The sequence below is a fragment of the Coccinella septempunctata genome, chromosome 1, assembly GCF_907165205.1.
Source record: "Coccinella septempunctata chromosome 1, icCocSept1.1, whole genome shotgun sequence".
Taxonomy (NCBI): domain Eukaryota; kingdom Metazoa; phylum Arthropoda; class Insecta; order Coleoptera; family Coccinellidae; genus Coccinella; species Coccinella septempunctata.
The window spans coordinates 28,056,685-28,075,028 of record NC_058189.1 but is presented as its reverse complement, the minus strand read 5'-3'; the positions used below and the strand labels follow the sequence as shown (position 1 = coordinate 28,075,028).

General features: G+C 36.7%; 1 protein-coding gene and 1 long non-coding RNA gene across 6 annotated transcripts in view; one reads left to right on the top strand and one right to left on the bottom strand.

Annotated features, from left to right (window-relative positions):
* Nucleotides 1-350: 350 nt before the first annotated feature.
* Nucleotides 351-18,344, bottom strand: part of LOC123315627 (UDP-GalNAc:beta-1,3-N-acetylgalactosaminyltransferase 1-like) — a 77,448-nt gene continuing 59,454 nt past the window's right edge. For 3 of the 5 annotated variants that reach the window (XM_044901411.1, XM_044901394.1, XM_044901402.1), the window contains exon 2: nucleotides 351-1,649. In XM_044901411.1, the coding sequence (XP_044757346.1) occupies nucleotides 661-1,644 (984 nt within the window). In that variant the 5' untranslated portion in view covers nucleotides 1,645-1,649 and the 3' untranslated portion in view covers nucleotides 351-660. Of the gene's footprint in view, nucleotides 1,730-1,773; nucleotides 1,939-18,344 lie in introns of those variants that run through there. The other 2 variants (XM_044901420.1, XM_044901429.1) reach the window with 2 other exon arrangements.
* Nucleotides 9,527-11,293, top strand: LOC123315722. The gene is made up of 2 exons (XR_006537985.1): nucleotides 9,527-9,958; nucleotides 10,024-11,293. It is a non-coding gene; the product is annotated as an uncharacterized LOC123315722 (long non-coding RNA).

Here is an 18,344-nt window from a genome sequence, read left to right as displayed (position 1 = left end):
CCCCAGTTATGAGTACCGTATTCGAAATTTCATTGAATTTTTTTCAAATCTATGGGACGATAGCTCCGCCATCTGCGCCATCATGAATGTTCCATATATACCTACGATTTTTGGTGAAATTTTACTTTTGATGAGCTGTACCTTCTGTCAAAAAAAAGCCTCACCTCTGCATGCACCTTGCATTAATTGAATTAACCAGTTATGTCTTATTTATGCTTTTTCTTCTGTACTGAACATCCGATATATTCTATATCATAAGGAGACCATAATGACTTATCCTAGATGTATGTACCTCTCATATGTTATGTATTGCATTCCATAAATAACGTATACTCGTACATGGTTCTTAATTAGTTTCCTACCTTCTTCAATAACGTCAAAGTTATACTCCTTTATGTTGGTTGAATACTCATGCAGGGTCGGCAGATTTGTTACAGATTTTATTAATATATAGTATAAATATGTGTAGGTATGTTGGGTATTTGAAAAAGCATTTCGTATGAAAAATAAAGATTTGATTTGAATAATAATCCAAAAAAAAATTTTTATGTGCTGAATATATTTAATCGAGTTTGAGTTAAAAATCTGAGAAAGTGATTACTTGAAAGGATATGGATATGCAGTGAAAAAGCCAATTTCTCATAAGATTCTCATTTATTCTTACTGTGGTAATTCCAATAATATATTGTGATAGCAATATTTTTCGGGATAAAGAAGAATTTGCCAAAGATCGTATTGCTGTTTAACATCCACATAATGAACACTTATGAAGGATCTCAAGTAGCAATAAGATTTTTTTGATAATTCTAAGTGATTAAACATTGACGTGTGAATTAGTGGTATGCCCAAGTCGCCTGCAATAAAGCCGCTAAGGAATATATCCTCCAGTTTAAAAAGAGGACGCCTTTGTGCATTCAAAAGCAATTTTTCTGTAACATGCATGGGTAATAAATATGAAGATCCAGATAGAAATGTTGGTAGAATTTCATATTCGTATTGTTCGAAAGATAAATAATATTTTGAAGAAACATCTCTACAAGGTGGTTGATCTTCGAGCAGATGCCCATAGAGAGCATCCTTTCCTTCAGGAATATACCCCATATAGAGCATCAATCTATTAATATTAATGAATGTATCGTCGTCTGCTTTCAACAAAAATTTCGCATTGCTACAAAATTTATTTGCCCAATGGAGCATTGTGATTGTTTTCAGCGTCATATTGTCATAAGTATCGATGAAGCTTGCTCTTATAAGATCTCCATAAATAGTTTGCTCCATTAGTAATGATTCTTCAATGGATTTATTATGGGTATAACCTAGTAAAAAGGCGATATCTATTTCTCTTGTTAGAGTTGCACTACCCCAAGTATCCCTGATAGCTAACCTCAAGTTTTTATGTGAAGGGGCAGAAGTTACAATAATCAAAAGTTTCAAACGGTTTTCACTGGCATTACAAATTTCGGGATTTTTTTCTGTGTATTCCACTATGTAATTAACATCTTCCATATTAAGTTTTGAACAGCTTAATTCTTCTAAAGGTTCTGGCTTATAAATTATTTTTTTCTGTGAGAAAATGAGTAGTGTTGTAGTGAATATTACTGAAATAGAAGTCGTCACTAGGAACTTGTACATGAGGGAAACCATTTCACCTGAAAAAAATTAAATTATGATTCATCTTCGTCGAAAATATTGAAACGTAGGTTTATATGTACTAGGTGAATCATTGGTAATAAATGGGCGAAATCTAAGGTGAGATTGACGTGAGTTCGATACCTATATTTAAAGGGTCTATGTCTCTATAATCAAGATGCACAGAATGTTTTATTGATTTTGTCGATTTCTTCAATTACACTTTTGAACCACACATCCCCCATATATTTGGATGCGTTTATTGTCCGCAACTAAGATGTCTAAAACACTGGTGTATGCACTTGTCACTTTTTGCGAGCATCAACATTTCAGAAAATCGGGGATATGGGATCAGTTTCGTGGCGGCGCCACCATGTCATTTGCTTTGTTCTATCCTTGTTCTACCTAAGGAAGTCCAATGATACTCTCTCGTTTTGTTTTGCGTTAATATCAAACATCGATCAACGAATTCAAAATATGAACAGGCTCATTTTGTCAGCTGTTGCAAAAACAACTATCAATATTTCAACACTATTGAATGAGAGTATTTACTATTAAGAATGTTGATATCGGTTGAAGGAACAATAAAAACCTAGATCTCTATGGCGACGTTTCGGTGGTTTATTTCTCACCTTTCTCAGGCCGGTGAGAAAGGTGAGAAATAAACCACCGAAACGTCGCCATAGAGATCTAGGTTTTTATTGTTCCTTCAACCGATATCAACATTCTTAATATTTATATTGGAACGAAAATTTTAAGAATCATCTTGGAGTATTTACTATTCTTCTTCAATATAATTTCCGTTTCACAAATTGAAATCATGAGGGGGGTAATTCAATGTGATTTTAATAGAACAGAGTTGATTGGTCAAATGTCCAATATATTCAGTTGACGGAAAGGAAATTTTCACTATATCTACTCATGAAGAATATTTGAAGAACAGACTAGAATAGATTCATGTATTTCTGTTTCTCAATACATGCCCGCAATTCACATTACGTATTTACAATACAATATCTTTGAAAAATTGCTGAAGTTGCCATAAACCTAGCTATATCCGCCCCTGATTTGGTTCTGCCTCAAATTCCAACAACACCGAATTCTTAGCTGTAGTTCTTGATTGTATTGTTGAGTAAATGAATGTTCTACATCCCTTTCTCGAAACTATATATACATTTTCACACACCAATAATCGCTTATAAATACAACATATTCGTAAGTCGTACGAAAGTATTCAAATAATTTTCAAATATCAGTTGACAATGCTCTGTCAAATTCTGAACAGCGCTACCTACATTGGGAAAAATGAAACTGATCCGATATCCCCACGAAATTGAAAACAAAATCGAATCAGTGAATACACCAGAGTTTTAGACATCTTATCCGCAACAACTAGTTCATACTGACCATAGACATATATTATCAAGGGGTAGTAAGTCTATGATACTGATATGGTAAGTGAAATTTTATTTCAGTTTCGGCCTAGAAAAAACTGATAAAAAATGAATCTCATTCGGTATTTATTAATTTTACAATTCAATTGAATTTTTTGGGCCACAAAAGTGAAAAACTACGAAAGCAAAGGTCTTATCTAATAAATATAAATGTTATTATAGTGTTCATTGGAATAATAATTACTTGAAATTATCACAGATTGATCCAAATACAAATCTGTTCATTCCTTGTTGTTATATTATGAGTCATCGAGTTAGTATCAAAGATTATAGAGTAGAAAGATAGGAAACGCCCTCATATCGCTAGTACTAAAAACCGACTACATTTTGGCCAGTGAAAACACATTTGACAATGAGATGGCGCTGAAAACGTATTATCAATACAGAAAAACTGTTTAATAACAGTTTTCTCTTTTATAATTGAGGGGCGCGAAATTCGAATTCTATTCCTTGTATTCAATTTCAATATTGACCTTGTTGAGACCAGAAAACAAACATCCCTGAGCGACAAAACGAAAGGATGGTTTGTTTTGTGACCAGGATGTTGGTTTTCATCTGAACATTTTTTGGAATCGATTGGTATCAATGAAATACGCTGTTGGATGTGATAAATTTTTATTTGCAATCTATAAAAAATTTACAAAAATTTGAAATTATGGACAACGAATAGAGCTTTGACTAGGATACAAGAGTACATGGTTATCTGCTATAGTTACTTGAAAGGTGATTTTCTGTGAAAAAGTTTCGAATTAATAAACTGAGTTGAATTTTTACAATTTATATCAGAAATAGATATGAACCAATATTCAATTTACCGTCATAGGATACATATTTCCGTTACTTACATATTATTTACAAAATTTTCTGAACCACAATTGAAAACAACCTTACAGAGGTATACAAGCCTTGTATTCAAGCCCGTCAGTATAATTTCTTCATGCTTTTTCATGATTTCTTCATGGTATGGTCTCTTTATGACACAATATACAAATTGATTGACGAATGAACACTCACGGAAGGTTTCATAAAACTTTGACTTTGCAAACAACAATTTAACAGTCCCCGATTCCCAAATCGAAATCCATAAAACTTTTGCATTTCTGAATATATTGAAGGCAATTGAGAATCTTTGAATGGACGTGTAAAAGTCATAATTTCCCCTAAATGAGCCCTTCATTAAGGGATGCTTCATGCATACAACAATTCACGTGGATAAACAGTTCCCAATCGACTTGCAGTAAAATGTTCATTGCACATGATGTAACCAGTAGTGTTTGCAGGCCTTTACGCCCTGAAAATTTTATCCACTTCGTAGCACTGAAAACAAAAATCAATGAATGACCGAGTCACATGTTACCAGTTAATACTAACATTCCCATTTTCTTCACCATACAATAATTTTCGAACGATATTCTGAGGTTTTCGCCAAGAAATTAGACAACAATTTCAATAATCAGCAACTAGAACGGGCTCGAAAAACAAAAGGCGATACGAGGTTCTCTATGGATACGAGAATCAAAACATTCAAAACCGTTTTGATCATAATGGCCATCTGACTCTGACATCTCGCAAAATTTCATATGTCCTTCGAATTAAAATTTTAACCAGTCTTAGGGCCTTAAAAACACATTTGAAACACAGATGGCGCTCACATCACTCTAGTCGCTTCGTTTCCTATCTTTCTACTCTATAATCTTTGGTTAGTATAAGATGATTCATAGTTGTCATGAGATAGAGAACAGTCAAATAAAAGTCTCATAAGTTCCCATATCATTTATTATTATAACATGGCGCAGTCGGTATTACGAATTTAATAATAGTCACTAAATAATGAAAAAAAGGGATTTGTATTGTGGAAACATGCCCAAGAGGAAGAATTCATTAAATGAGACAAATTCAACAACTGACAAGATGAAGTTCATGGAAGAATCCATTGCTACAACACAGAATTCAATAAGATTATTGGAAAATAATGTGCTTGAAATGAATAAGAATTTCTCAGAAAATATGGAGAAAATGAAAGCATTTATGGAAAAAACTAAGTCAAGTCAAGTGAAGACAATCAAAAAATTCATGAAGCTGATAAGTCAAGTGAAGTCATGAGTATTGGTAATGATAGAACTGAACAGAATCGTGCAAGATTATGCTTATCCCCTGCTGTATCAGGTCCTGAGAAACTAATCGATTCGCTAACATATGCAGAGTTCAAAGATTGAAGAACAAAATTTGAAAATGACTTGACATTTCAAGCTTTGGACGACATCCCGGAATATCAATTAATAGAATTATTGATGCACAACACTAACTGATCATATTATTGAAGTGTTGTATGCAGTGGCGGCTCGTGGTCATGAGAGCTGAGGAGGCTAATAGTTTTCGAGGAGTGTTGGAACAAACTCTTATCAGTCAATAAAGTATACTTCTTCAACATAATGAAAAGTTGTCAGTTCTAAGATTAATTTTGAATGCAAGAGGATGCTATATGCTCCTTTTACTTGTTATGCCTTTCGATAGATCGCGGTAAATTTTTCAATTCGGAAAACCCCGTTTTGAACCATGAAGTATATTCTGTTTGATGAGGAAATAGTAAATATGGCCAGCAAAATAATTTTTCCCGTTTGATCGATCCAGTTAACCAATCACATTTATCGTACCAAAACTACCAAACAACACTGAAACTTCTATTCTGACGCTTTCGGTAGACTTTAGTGTAATTAAATTTGGTGGAGGTCTTGTAAAGGTTTTAACAACGTGTACAGTTAATCCTCAATATTCAATTCCATTTTATTTTTTTATCCGTATCAGTACTTACCCCTAACGCCCTAACAAAACAACCTATCTTAACAAGAATATATCACAAATTTCCCGAAGTTCCAGTTCTCCACGAAGTCGTTACATTCAAATTAAAAATTGAAATCATAACAACTACCGCCGGACAACGCCCCTACCGTCGGAGATCAAGCGAATATAGTCGAAGACGGCACGAAAGAATCAATGGAGAACAGGGGAGCTGAGCCTCCTCTGGTACATTTTACGGGCGAATATGGTACAGTAAGTCAGCTGAATTCTTGTTCGGCTAGTATGCGAGTCCAGAGAACGTATGCGTGAGTTACACTATCAACGGAGGCAGCAGGCCCAACAGCCTCCGTCCGAATAGGCAGTACTAGGAAATATTCACATTCGACGCGGCGGACGCGTACGCAGCCGGTGGATTGTATGATTGTTATGCTGGATTTTTATGAGCGGAGGACCGAAAAATGAAATAATTTTTATCTGAATATCTAGTTCAGGTGTTCGGTAAATTTATATAGAAATTACTTTCTGAAAATGAGGACATGCTCGAAGTGAATGTATTTTAGCTCTAAGCTTTATGAGGAGGCTTAGCCTCCCTTGCCTCCTCTGACGAGCCGCCCTTGGTTGTATGATCCCGAGGTGAAATTGAAATTGCGCAGAGGAAAGAAAAACAATCTCAATTATGTAAAATAAGTAATATTTGTTCGAAAAAAATACCCTAGATGTTCTAAAAAATGGCACCAGCACCTACGTTTATGTCCAGCATATAATGCAATTTGCGAAAAATGCGGCTACAAAGGTCATTATTCGGAGTGCTGTGGTAAAAAGAATATTTCAAATGTCGATACTAAAAATGATGAACGAATAAATTTAACTTTTATATCTATATCAAAGATGAAACAAAGCTATGAAATGAATTGTCAAATTGAGATTTTAATTCAAGTTATAGGATTTAAAAAAAAATAAGATGTACCTAAAATGACGCCTGATACAGGTGCTGAAGTTTGTGTTGCAGGTGAAAATTTCTTGAACGAATGAAAATATCAAGATATCAAATGGAATCGTTTAAAATTGAACTTAATTTCGCTGATGGTTCAATAATAATAGTTTTAGATTTCGTTGAATTTGAGGTTACTTATGGATCAAGAACATCAAAAATAATTTTATATATTTGCCGGAATGTGAGGGAAATTTTAATCAACAGGCGAGCTATGATTGATTTAGGAATTCTGCATAAAAACTTTCCTGAGCCATAAAGAAATCGAAATAATTCTTGAGAAATTGATTAAAGAATATTCAGATGTCTTTGGTAGTGAAGGTGAATTGAAAGCCATGACCGGTAAACCGGTACATATTCAATTGAAAAGAGATAACACTCCGTTTTCTATACCATGTCGTAGAAAATTTCCCTATGCTTGGAGAGAAAAGGTAAAAGATGAACTTGAGTCTATGATTCAAGAGCGGATAATCAAACCTAGTGAAGATTCCCTTTCAGATTTTGTGAGTCCGTTGGTAGTTGTGCAGAAACCGAATGGAAATATAAGAATCTGTGTTTTTTTTATTTTAGCACTCGGTTGGCCATGGAAATTTGACACATTTCACTCTGTATAGTAGGAAAATGTATGGTAATGAAGCTTGTCAAAACATTTTTGGGTTTTAAATCAACGCTATGTTGCCCGTTCTAAGTAAAAGTTTCTATTATTACGTTTTTTTATCACAATATCGAATCTCTCCGGAAAATATGGGACGAACATCATTGAAGTTTATACGAACTGATTGAAGGCACACCAAATCCAGTTATTTGCATGGAAAATACAAAAGATCAGTATAATATCATAATATGCACTAGCTTGAGGAGAGTTAATATTCGTTATCTTTTTTGGCTAAGGTTTGAATACGTTAAATCAGTTGTAGATTTCAAAAATATTAACCCGAAGATAAAAGGTTGGGAATAGGTATCTCTCGAAGGAATTAACAGATAAGTTAGAATTAACAGATAAGTTAGGAATTAACATTAATTGATAAGTTAGATAGATTTCAAAAATATTAACCCGAAGATGAAAAGCATATGATGCAGTGGTTGGGAATTATATGATAATTACAAGAATATTCAAATCTTCAATAAAAATCATCTTGCATCAATATAAGTAAAAGGAATTAAAGGAAGTTTCAATTCAAGATGAACTTCAGATATCGATTGAAATTTATTCTGGGAGGATTCTGCATTTCCTAATAAACTTTTTAGGGTTTTCACTCCCAATCTCTGAAAGAAAATCAATTAAAAAATGAAATAAACGATTTGCTCCTGCGTAAATTCTTGCACTAATTTGTCAGGAGCAAATCATCTAGAAAAAATTTTTGCCTGACAATGAACTGAAAATAAAGAATGTTTAAATTATAATTTTATATTGTAACGTTTCGGAGTCTATATCAAAATCCTTCATCAGACGAAAATCAATTTTCGAAATCAATTTTCGAAAATCTTCTGAATTCTATCTTTTGTTTGACATTAATTGTCAATTCATAGAAACAGAGACTGCGTAGGAACGTTGATTATGTCCTGCAAAAACTAACCGTGGGAAGGAAGGTTTTCTTGGTAGACCCTTGTTTTAACAAACTTATTGGCCCAAAAACATCTTTTCTAGGCCTAGCCCAGGGTTCTCCTGATAGCTGCAATCTCTTTAATTTTTTCGTTAAAGGACTGTCCTCCTTCTTGAACGTCCCAGGCATTGAGGTAATCCAATATGCGGATGATACCACAATAATATCGTATGGAAAATCCTTCAAAGACGCCTTTGAAAGAATGACCCAGGCACTAACATTGATTGAGCAATGGACTTAGAGTAGGAGACTCACTGTCTCGGCAGAGAAGTCTGCTGCTATGTGCTTCCACAAGAGAAAAACTTTGGTCAATCTCCGGAGTAACCTTACATGTCAATATGAACTGGTCCCTTCATATCGAAAACATGTGTTCGAAAGCCAACCGAAACATTAACGTCATGAAAGCCCTATGTCGTACATGGTGGGGTTCACACCCTCAAACCATGTTAACTATCTACAAAGCCATAGTTCTTCCCTTTCTTGACTATGGGTCTATTTTCTTGGGAAGATGTACCAAGCCCATTCTGTCTCGACTTGATAGGGTCCAATTTTCTGCCATCCGGGTGGCTTTCGGATACATGAAGTCCACCCCAATAAATGTCCTTCTGGCTGAGAGTAAACAACTTCCTCTTTCCCACCGTCGTATCTGGTTGGCTGCCAAATTTGTTTCTAGGGTAGCTAGAATATCCCCCAACCCCCTCCTTCAGAAGATGTCACTGCTGTCATCTTGGCGCCATGCATGGGGGTGGTCGATCTGCACCACCTCTATTAGAGGCTCTCAGTTTGCTACCTGAGACAGATTGTTTTTTCTCCTCTTGCCGTCTTCCTTGTTTTCAGTTTCCTTTGTCCGTCCACTACCTTGATGTCGACTATTGCTCTTTAAACCTTCGGAAGGAGGACTTGGACAACTCACATTTGTTTGTTAAGAGATGCGAAGAGAGGTTTCCCCATCACTCCCGGCTATTCACAGATGCCTCAAAAATTCGGGACCAGGTTGGTATAGGTGTTTTCAGCTCAGAGGGTGCGTCCCCTCGTAGAGTAGGGATCGGTCGCCCGAAAACTCTTTGAATCGAAAGATCAGTGCCCAGAAAATATATTGCCCCGAAGGATCACTCGCCAGAAAATACCGCCCACTATCTCCTGATTGGCCGACTGACCAAAGGACAATTGTCTGTCATCTTTGTCTAACCATTTATGAAGTTTGACAGAAGTTAGGCACAGATTTTTGATATGATTGTACAAGTTGGGGATTTAATTTTAAATTTTGTACAGCTGACAGCTGACCATAGATAACCTAACCTGTTTGTTTATATTTACATAACCGTTACAGTCGGTGCCGGAAACTTTCTGATTTTTATTCGACTTATTACACTAATTAAATGAGACCATTGATATTGATACTTTGAAAGCAATCTGATGATTACATGCATTAAGAGTTCTTCTTTTGGGTACATCAAACTTTCCATTTTCCAAAAATAAAAGTAGGTATCGAATGAATTGTACAGAACAAGTACCATTCTATTCAGTTATATATATATTTTTTTAGGTAATATTAGATGATCGAAATACTCAAAAATCTGGAGCATTCTCAAATAACAAAACTAAAATTTTAAATGATAATCAAATGTGATTTAAACCAATACATTTTATCGAGGAGTAGAATGAGTATCTGTTTTCGAAGTAGTCAGTGAGAGTCTGCAATCTCAAGTTCCCGATACTTATCACTTTCAATCCCTCAAGAAAATGCAGAATTTTCTTGAATTGAATAAATTTTATGGATTACAAGAGACAATGTATGAAAACGTTATAACATTCTCCTCAAATATGATTTCCCAAAGAAGATAATATATGAATACTGATGGAAGAATCAATTTCGGCCCGAAAAATGCCTTTTAATATAAAATATTTCAGCTTATTTCGTGAAAAGTTATTATTCGTACAATTCACTGCTAGGGAGAAAGGGTCTTTTACTGGAGCTCTTTTATCATACACCAGATTGTGTGGTATCCCGTCACATTAAACTCTACTAAAACTTTATCTCATACTGTTGCTTTACTCATTGTTGGATGTTGAACATTGTTATGCTTATTATCATAAAAATATATCGTGGGCAAACAATCAAAACCCACTAAATCCCTTTTTTTTTGGTAAAATGCCATTTTATCACCTGTAAAAGATCTTTAACTCCAAAACCATCTTTCCAAGCAATCTATAACCTTCATAATTTACATCAAGCCCTCAATAGTCTAACATTCAACAGTAAAAACCTATCAAGTCCACTTAGGGGAATTCTCAGAATGCAATGGGTTATGATTGTATGCTCACGATATATAGATAGATGCAATCAATCAATCAATCAATGATCGAAGTAACATTTCATTTATGTCAACATTACACATTAAGCATGGATTTCACAAAACTCCCATTGTCCGATCAACAATATGACAGTCCCTCGGTTTCCTAAACCAAATCACTGTTACTTTTGCATTTCTGAATATTTGGAAGGAGTATCAATTGAGAATCATTGAATGGAGGTGTATATAGATCATAATTGGATGCCAGAATGATATTCTGAATGCTCATGACTGAATTATCAATTGCAAAGAAATTGACGTTTATATGTCAAGCAAGCTTTGATTCCCAGATCAAGCTTTGTGAAACCGGGGATAAGGCTTACATTAATTGTGAATGAGCTGTAAACAGTGAATTATTGATTTGAGACTGTAGGCTTCACAGTTTCATTTTTTCCGAGTACATTCTTGATATATCATTTCATATTTCATGTATTTTCAAGTGAAATAGAAATTTTTCATATCTCTTTTCTTTCATTTCACAAATCCTATCACTATTTCAATATTATAATATCTTTGAAAATGGAGATTTAGCAGAGTGGGAATGGGATTGAAGAGCAACAGAGAGCAAATTTTTCTTGGGATGTGCCAGAATTATTTTTTCTTCAGAGTTATGGGTATATAATAATAATGAGGAAAATTTTTCTTGATTGAAATGTTCATTAAGGTTTCATAAAAAAACTATGCTATAATGAGTTTTAATTAATTGAGGGAATAATAGAAAACAGTGTGTAATTGTAACATTAAGATACGAAAAAGAAGAAATTAAGAATAATACAAATAATTATCAGATACAAACAAATAAATTGTATGATGACTGTAAGTTTCAATTTTTACAATGGCTTGGACCAGGTGCGTCAAAGCTTCGGCGGGCCTTGGTACATAAAGAAATTACAGGCCCCCCGTTGGTTTTAGGTGTTAGCATTGTATAAAATACAGGCCGATTCTTCCGAATCGGCTCGGTTTAAAATATTCAGTAAGGGCGATCCTACGGGAGGGGGGATAAAGAGGGTAATTACCCCTCCAGAGCCCACAACGATTTCGATTTCATTTATGAAAAAACTGAGAAAAAACAATATTATATAATGAAATGAAAAGAAGAGATTCCTTGTACAATTTTAAGAGAAAAATATGCCAGCTCTGGACACTTGCAAATAATGTATTCAGCTGTTTCTGCTTCTGATCGACAGAGACTACAAATCTCATCTCCTGACTCACCCATACGGTGCAAATGATATTTGTACCGACAGTGCCCTGTCAGCAGTCCCACCATCACCCGAGGCTCAGCTCGTGACAACTTTAGCAGTTTTCTGGTGTAGGTCGATGAAATAATCATCATGAATTTCTTTGACTGAGTAAGTCCAGGAGTGTTTCTCCAGAGGGTTAGTCTGTTGTTCAACTCCCATTGTTGGATCCCATTTGTATTGGTACTTTCCGAGCCCACAGAAAGGCTAAGGTCCAGCAGGATGCTCTTTTTGCAAGTTCATCGGCTTTCTCGTTTCCTTCAACAACACTATATAGTGCCCTGGGTACCCATATATAGTAGAGTCACTTTGTTGTCTCTGGCCAGTTGCTTTATGGTATTACGGCACTCCCATGTCAACAGAGATCTCTGGCAGTGTGATTCCAGGGACCTCGGCGTGGCCTGGCTGTCCTTGGTGATATAGATATGCGCACCTTTGAAGTTCATTTTAAGACACTCCTGAGCGCATACGTAAACAGCCAATGTCTAGGTTAGACATGGGCAAACTTTTTGAGGGGAGGGCCAGATAAAATGAAAAATTACCAATTCACTATCACCTCTGCTGTGGAGTCTGGTCATGGACGATCTTCTGAAGAGGCTAACGGCAGGTGGCTCTTATAGCCCTGGCATACGCCGATGACATAGTGGTGACTGTGAGAGGCAAGCTTTTTTTTTTTCTTGGTGTAGCAGGAGGAAAATCTGCAAAACAGACGAATACATCCTCTCCTGAGGGGGAACAGTGTGGGTATTCTCACTCTCTGAGCTCGAGACCCACTAAAAACCCTTAACTGCTTCTTCATAGGTTCCGGGCATTTTGCCTATTAACCAGTTGACTCTTATGGTTTCTGGACTCTCACACGATCATAGTCGTGTTGATAGTTGTATGCTGCCTATAGCTTTTATAGGCTAAGCTCTTCTTTCATTACATTTAAATCCTGAACTGATCTCTCGGTCTTCGGAATAAATAGTTCCTTATAATCTTGCATAGCTTGGTCGAATATCCTGCTTTTTTCATCTTGTAGATTAGGCCTTCGTGCCATACTCTATCAAAAGCTCTCTCGATATCCATCAGAACTAATCCTGTGGCCTGTTTGGTCTGCATTCCTTCGGTGACGTATTCTATGAGCCGTAGTATTTGGAGTTCAGTCGAATGTTCTCGTCGAAATCCAAATTGTTCGGGTGGAATTATCTTCAACATTTCTGTTTCCTCATTCAGCCTTTTGGCGATAACCCTCTCGACGATTTTTCCTAGTGCTGATAGTAGGCTGATTGGTCTATAATTTTGAGGAAATTTCCGTTCCTTTCCAGGCTTATTGAAAACTATCATTTCTGCAGTTTTCCATCTCTTTGGGTAGAATTCGGTCCTCATCACTCCATTTTTTATATTCGTCAAGGCTGCTATTCCTTTTCTAGGCAATTTCTTCAACATATAATTCGTTATCCTATCTTCTCCCGGTGCTTTCCGGTTTTTCAGTTTCATTATGATCTCTCTGATTTCTGTTGGTGAAGCCGGTTTTGGAATGATTTCGGTATCCGGTGGTTCCATCATCAGTTATTCTTCTTCTAGATCTTCATTGTCATCATAATTTCTGTAGTTTATTCTGGCTTCTCTCTCAATTGAGTCGGCAAGTGCCTCGGCTTTTTCAAGTCTCGTATATACCATTCCGTTTGCTCCTTGCAGTGGAGGTATAACTGTCCGTTCTCGTCGTAAGCGTTTTTGCATTTTCCAAGCCGAGTGATCTTTTGTGTTCAGTTCACTTAATCTCTGGTGCCATCTTTTATTACGCAGTTCTGTTAAAGCATTTTTCAATATCTGACTATGCTTTTTCAGTTTCTTCTTGTCTTCTTCTCTTTTTGTTGTTCTGTAGAGTCTTCTGTTCTTTTTTATAAGTTCCTTTATATCCCTTGGCGTATCTCCATGTGAATGTTTCGGAATTGGTTTCCTTATTCTCTTGGTGCTTTCTTCATAGGCTTCTTTTATTTGATTTTCCAATTTTTCAACTGCTTCATCTAATTCATCTCGGGTGTTTATTCGGGGAATTTCCGTGATTTTCTCCTGAAGTAAATTCTTATATTTCTCCCAGTCTGTGCGATCCTTGGTTTGTGTCTCTTCTTCGTTTCTTGGGCCATGTCCCACTATGAATTCTATGGGAATGGGGTCTGAAGTTCCGTCTTCTATTGTATCAATGCTGATTTCTTCAGTGATGTCTTTCATTACGACAATGTCCAGTACATCGGGTAGTCCATTTACTCTTGGTATGTAGGTCGGTATATCAGGTCCTATCACAACTGCATTAAGTTTTTCAGCATAAATCTTTAGTCTTCTCCCGTTGGTATTTTCCACCCTATTGTTCCATTCCTGCTGCAGAAACAGCAAAGGCTGGCCTGTGTTGGTGCTAGGGGAGCTATCCATACATCTCCTACAGCAGCGCTTGAGGCCACACTTGATCTGCCTTCCCTACACTTACATGTGAGGAAATGTAGTGTAACGGGGTTTTCCTCGGCTGACTCGAGCGCCAGCTTTTCTTTAAGGGAGAATAGCAAACCTACCCTGGCAGCTACTAGCCGGAGACAGGGTTCCCTGGTGTCTAGGGTGTTAGCGACGCACAATGATGGGCAGAATCAACGTATACCTACAACTTTTATTTGTCGATTCGTAAAAGGGGAACACAAATAACACTATTACAGAATTCAGTGACTCGAAATCAGTGAAATTTACAGGGCAAAACGGACGGAATAACACTGGATCCGATCTCAAACGTTATACGGGGGTTAACGGACTTGTTCGCCAGCCAGAACCTGAGACGTACACTTGACGGACAGATATTGGACTTCAGCCAGGTTAGGGGATGAAAGACAGCACAGAAATACGACGGCTCACCCTTAGGCTCGTTCGGCACTCCCCGGATATCCACACCAGCAGAATGCCTCCCTAACCGTAGAGGTGAACACAGGAACGGGGTAAAAAGGACGGGAACTGAGGAAAGGGTGCGCCACCCCAAAGTGTCCTCGGTACCCCCCGGGTATCCACACCAGCAGGGTATTTTAACGACAGTAGGGGTGGAACTAGATAAGACGGGAAATTTCGGGAAAGGGTGAGCCACCCCAAAGTGCCTTCGCCTACCCCCCGGGTATCCACACCAGCAGGGTACGTTAATGACAATAGGGGTGGAACTCAGACTCGGGTATAAGAGGGATGTCGACGGAAAACTGAAGTTCCAATAAAAAAAAAACTAACGGAGTGTCGTCTTACCTCTGGGCTATATTCGGCCACTTACACTCACAACTCTCGAATTCACCCGAATGGTACACGGTAATTACTGAGAGAAAACAAAACTAAAAATTTATATTCTGAACGGCAAAAAATGAACCCAAAACTCAAAAGAAATCTTATGCTAAAACTCAACGGCGTAAGGTAAGAGTGAAAATCGGAAGTCAAGCGAAAGTCGTAAGTTATAACAACCAGGAAAATAAATCGTAAGTGAAGTGGCCTGCGGGGGAACATCTGATTTTATACCCACAGGGGGGGGTGCGGAAATCAGATGTGCCCGACAGTCGAAATTCGGTAAATTTGCGTCGATGAAAACGTCTTAATTTCGACTTATCTGTGCTAGCGAACAAAAAAACCTCGGTTATCTTCCAATTCAGGATGTTTTATACGGTGCGACATCGTTTTTAGGAAATAAAAACGGAATAAAAACGGTACGGTATGTTTACAATTCCAAACGATGTCGGAATCCTGAATTGGAAATTCGAAAAGATATTTTTCGGAAATTAATTCGAAACAAAATTATTTAAAAATGAAAACTAAAATAATTATTCTAAAATGAGGGAATAGGTTTGAAAACCCATTTTCTCATTACAGTAGCCTTCTAGAAGCAATAAGAACATCCCTTAACGGGAATCTCCTACACGAAAACTGGGTTGGACATATGAGGATATTGAATCCACTGGACTCAAACCTCTTGGAAAAACCATGGGATGTTTATACCAATCATTTTCGATTTCGAAACGCCCTTTGAAACGATTAAAGCTGACCGTCCTAGTGCAATATAACTTTTCTAAATCGTTTGGACAAAAAGTCATCCACGTGGTTTACTGATGGATCAAAAATAGGCATTGGCATTGGCGAATATGGACCTAAATTGAGGATCTCCAAAGCCCTGGGAGGTGAACCCTCTATTTTGAAGACCTAGACACTGGCTGTTTACGTATGCGCTCAGGAGTGTCTTAAAATGAACTTCAAAGGTGCGCATATCTATATCACCAAGGACAGCCAGGCCACGCCGAGGTCCCTGGAATCACACTGCCAGAGATCTCTGTTGACATGGGAGTGCCGTAATACCATAAAGCAACTGGCCAGAGACAACAAAGTGACTCTACTATATATGGGTACCCAGGGCACTATATAGTGTTGTTGAAGGAAACGAGAAAGCCGATGAACTTGCAAAAAGAGCATCCTGCTGGACCTTAGCCTTTCTGTGGGCTCGGAAAGTACCAATACAAATGGGATCCAACAATGGGAGTTGAACAACAGACTAACCCTCTGGAGAAACACTCCTGGACTTACTCAGTCAAAGAAATTCATGATGATTTCATCGACCTCTACACCAGAAAACTGCTAAACTTGTCACGAGCTGAGCCTCGGGTGATGGTGGGACTGCTGACAGGGCACTGTCGGTACAAATATCATTTGCACCGTATGGGTGAGTCAGGAGATGAGATTTGTAGTCTCTGTCGATCAGAAGCAGAAACAGCTGAATACATTATTTGCAAGTGTCCAGAGCTGGCATATTTTTCTCTTAAAATTGTACAAGGAATCTCTTCTTTTCATTTCATTATATAATATTGTTTTTTCTCAGTTTTTTCATAAATGAAATCGAAATCGTTGTGGGCTCTGGAGGGGTAATTACCCTCTTTATCCCCCCTCCCGTAGGATCGCCCTTACTGAATATTTTAAACCGAGCCGATTCGGAAGAATCGGCCTGTATTTTATACAATGCTAACACCTAAAACCAACGGGGGGCCTGTAATTTCTTTATGTACCAAGGCCCGCCGAAGCTTTGACGCACCTGGTCCAAGCCATTGTAAAAATTGAAACTTACAGTCATCATACAATTTATTTGTTTGTATCTGATAATTATTTGTATTATTCTTAATTTCTTCTTTTTCGTATCTTAATGTTACAATTACACACTGTTTTCTATTATTCCCTCAATTAATTAAAACTCATTATAGCATAGTTTTTTTATGAAACCTTAATGAACATTTCAATCAAGAAAAATTTTCCTCATTATTATTATATACCCATAACTCTGAAGAAAAAATAATTCTGGCACATCCCAAGAAAAATTTGCTCTCTGTTGCTCTTCAATCCCATTCCCACTCTGCTAAATCTCCATTTTCAAAGATATTATAATATTGAAATAGTGATAGGATTTGTGAAATGAAAGAAAAGAGATATGAAAAATTTCTATTTCACTTGAAAATACATGAAATATGAAATGATATATCAAGAATGTACTCGGAAAAAATGAAACTGTGAAGCCTACAGTCTCAAATCAATAATTCACTGTTTACAGCTCATTCACAATTAATGTAAGCCTTATCCCCGGTTTCACAAAGCTTGATCTGGGAGTCAAAGCTTGCTTGACATATAAACGTCAATTTCTTTGCAATTGATAATTCAGTCATGAGCATTCAGAATATCATTCTGGCATCCAATTATGATCTATATACACCTCCATTCAATGATTCTCAATTGATACTCCTTCCAAATATTCAGAAATGCAAAAGTAACAGTGATTTGGTTTAGGAAACCGAGGGACTGTCATATTGTTGATCGGACAATGGTAGTTTTGTGAAATCCATGCTTAATGTGTAATGTTGACATAAATGAAATGTTACTTCGATCATTGATTGATTGATTGATTACATCTATCTATATATCGTGAGCATACAATCATAACCCATTGCATTCTGAGAATTCCCCTAAGTGGACTTGATAGGTTTTTACTGTTGAATGTTAGACTATTGAGGGCTTGATGTAAATTATGAAGGTTATAGATTGCTTGGAAAGATGGTTTTGGAGTTAAAGATCTTTTACAGGTGATAAAATGGCATTTTACCAAAAAAAAAAGGGATTTAGTGGGTTTTGATTGTTTGCCCACGATATATTTTTTTGATAATAAGCATAACAATGTTCAACATCCAACAATGAGTAAAGCAACAGTATGAGATAAAGTTTTAGTAGAGTTTAATGTGACGGGATAC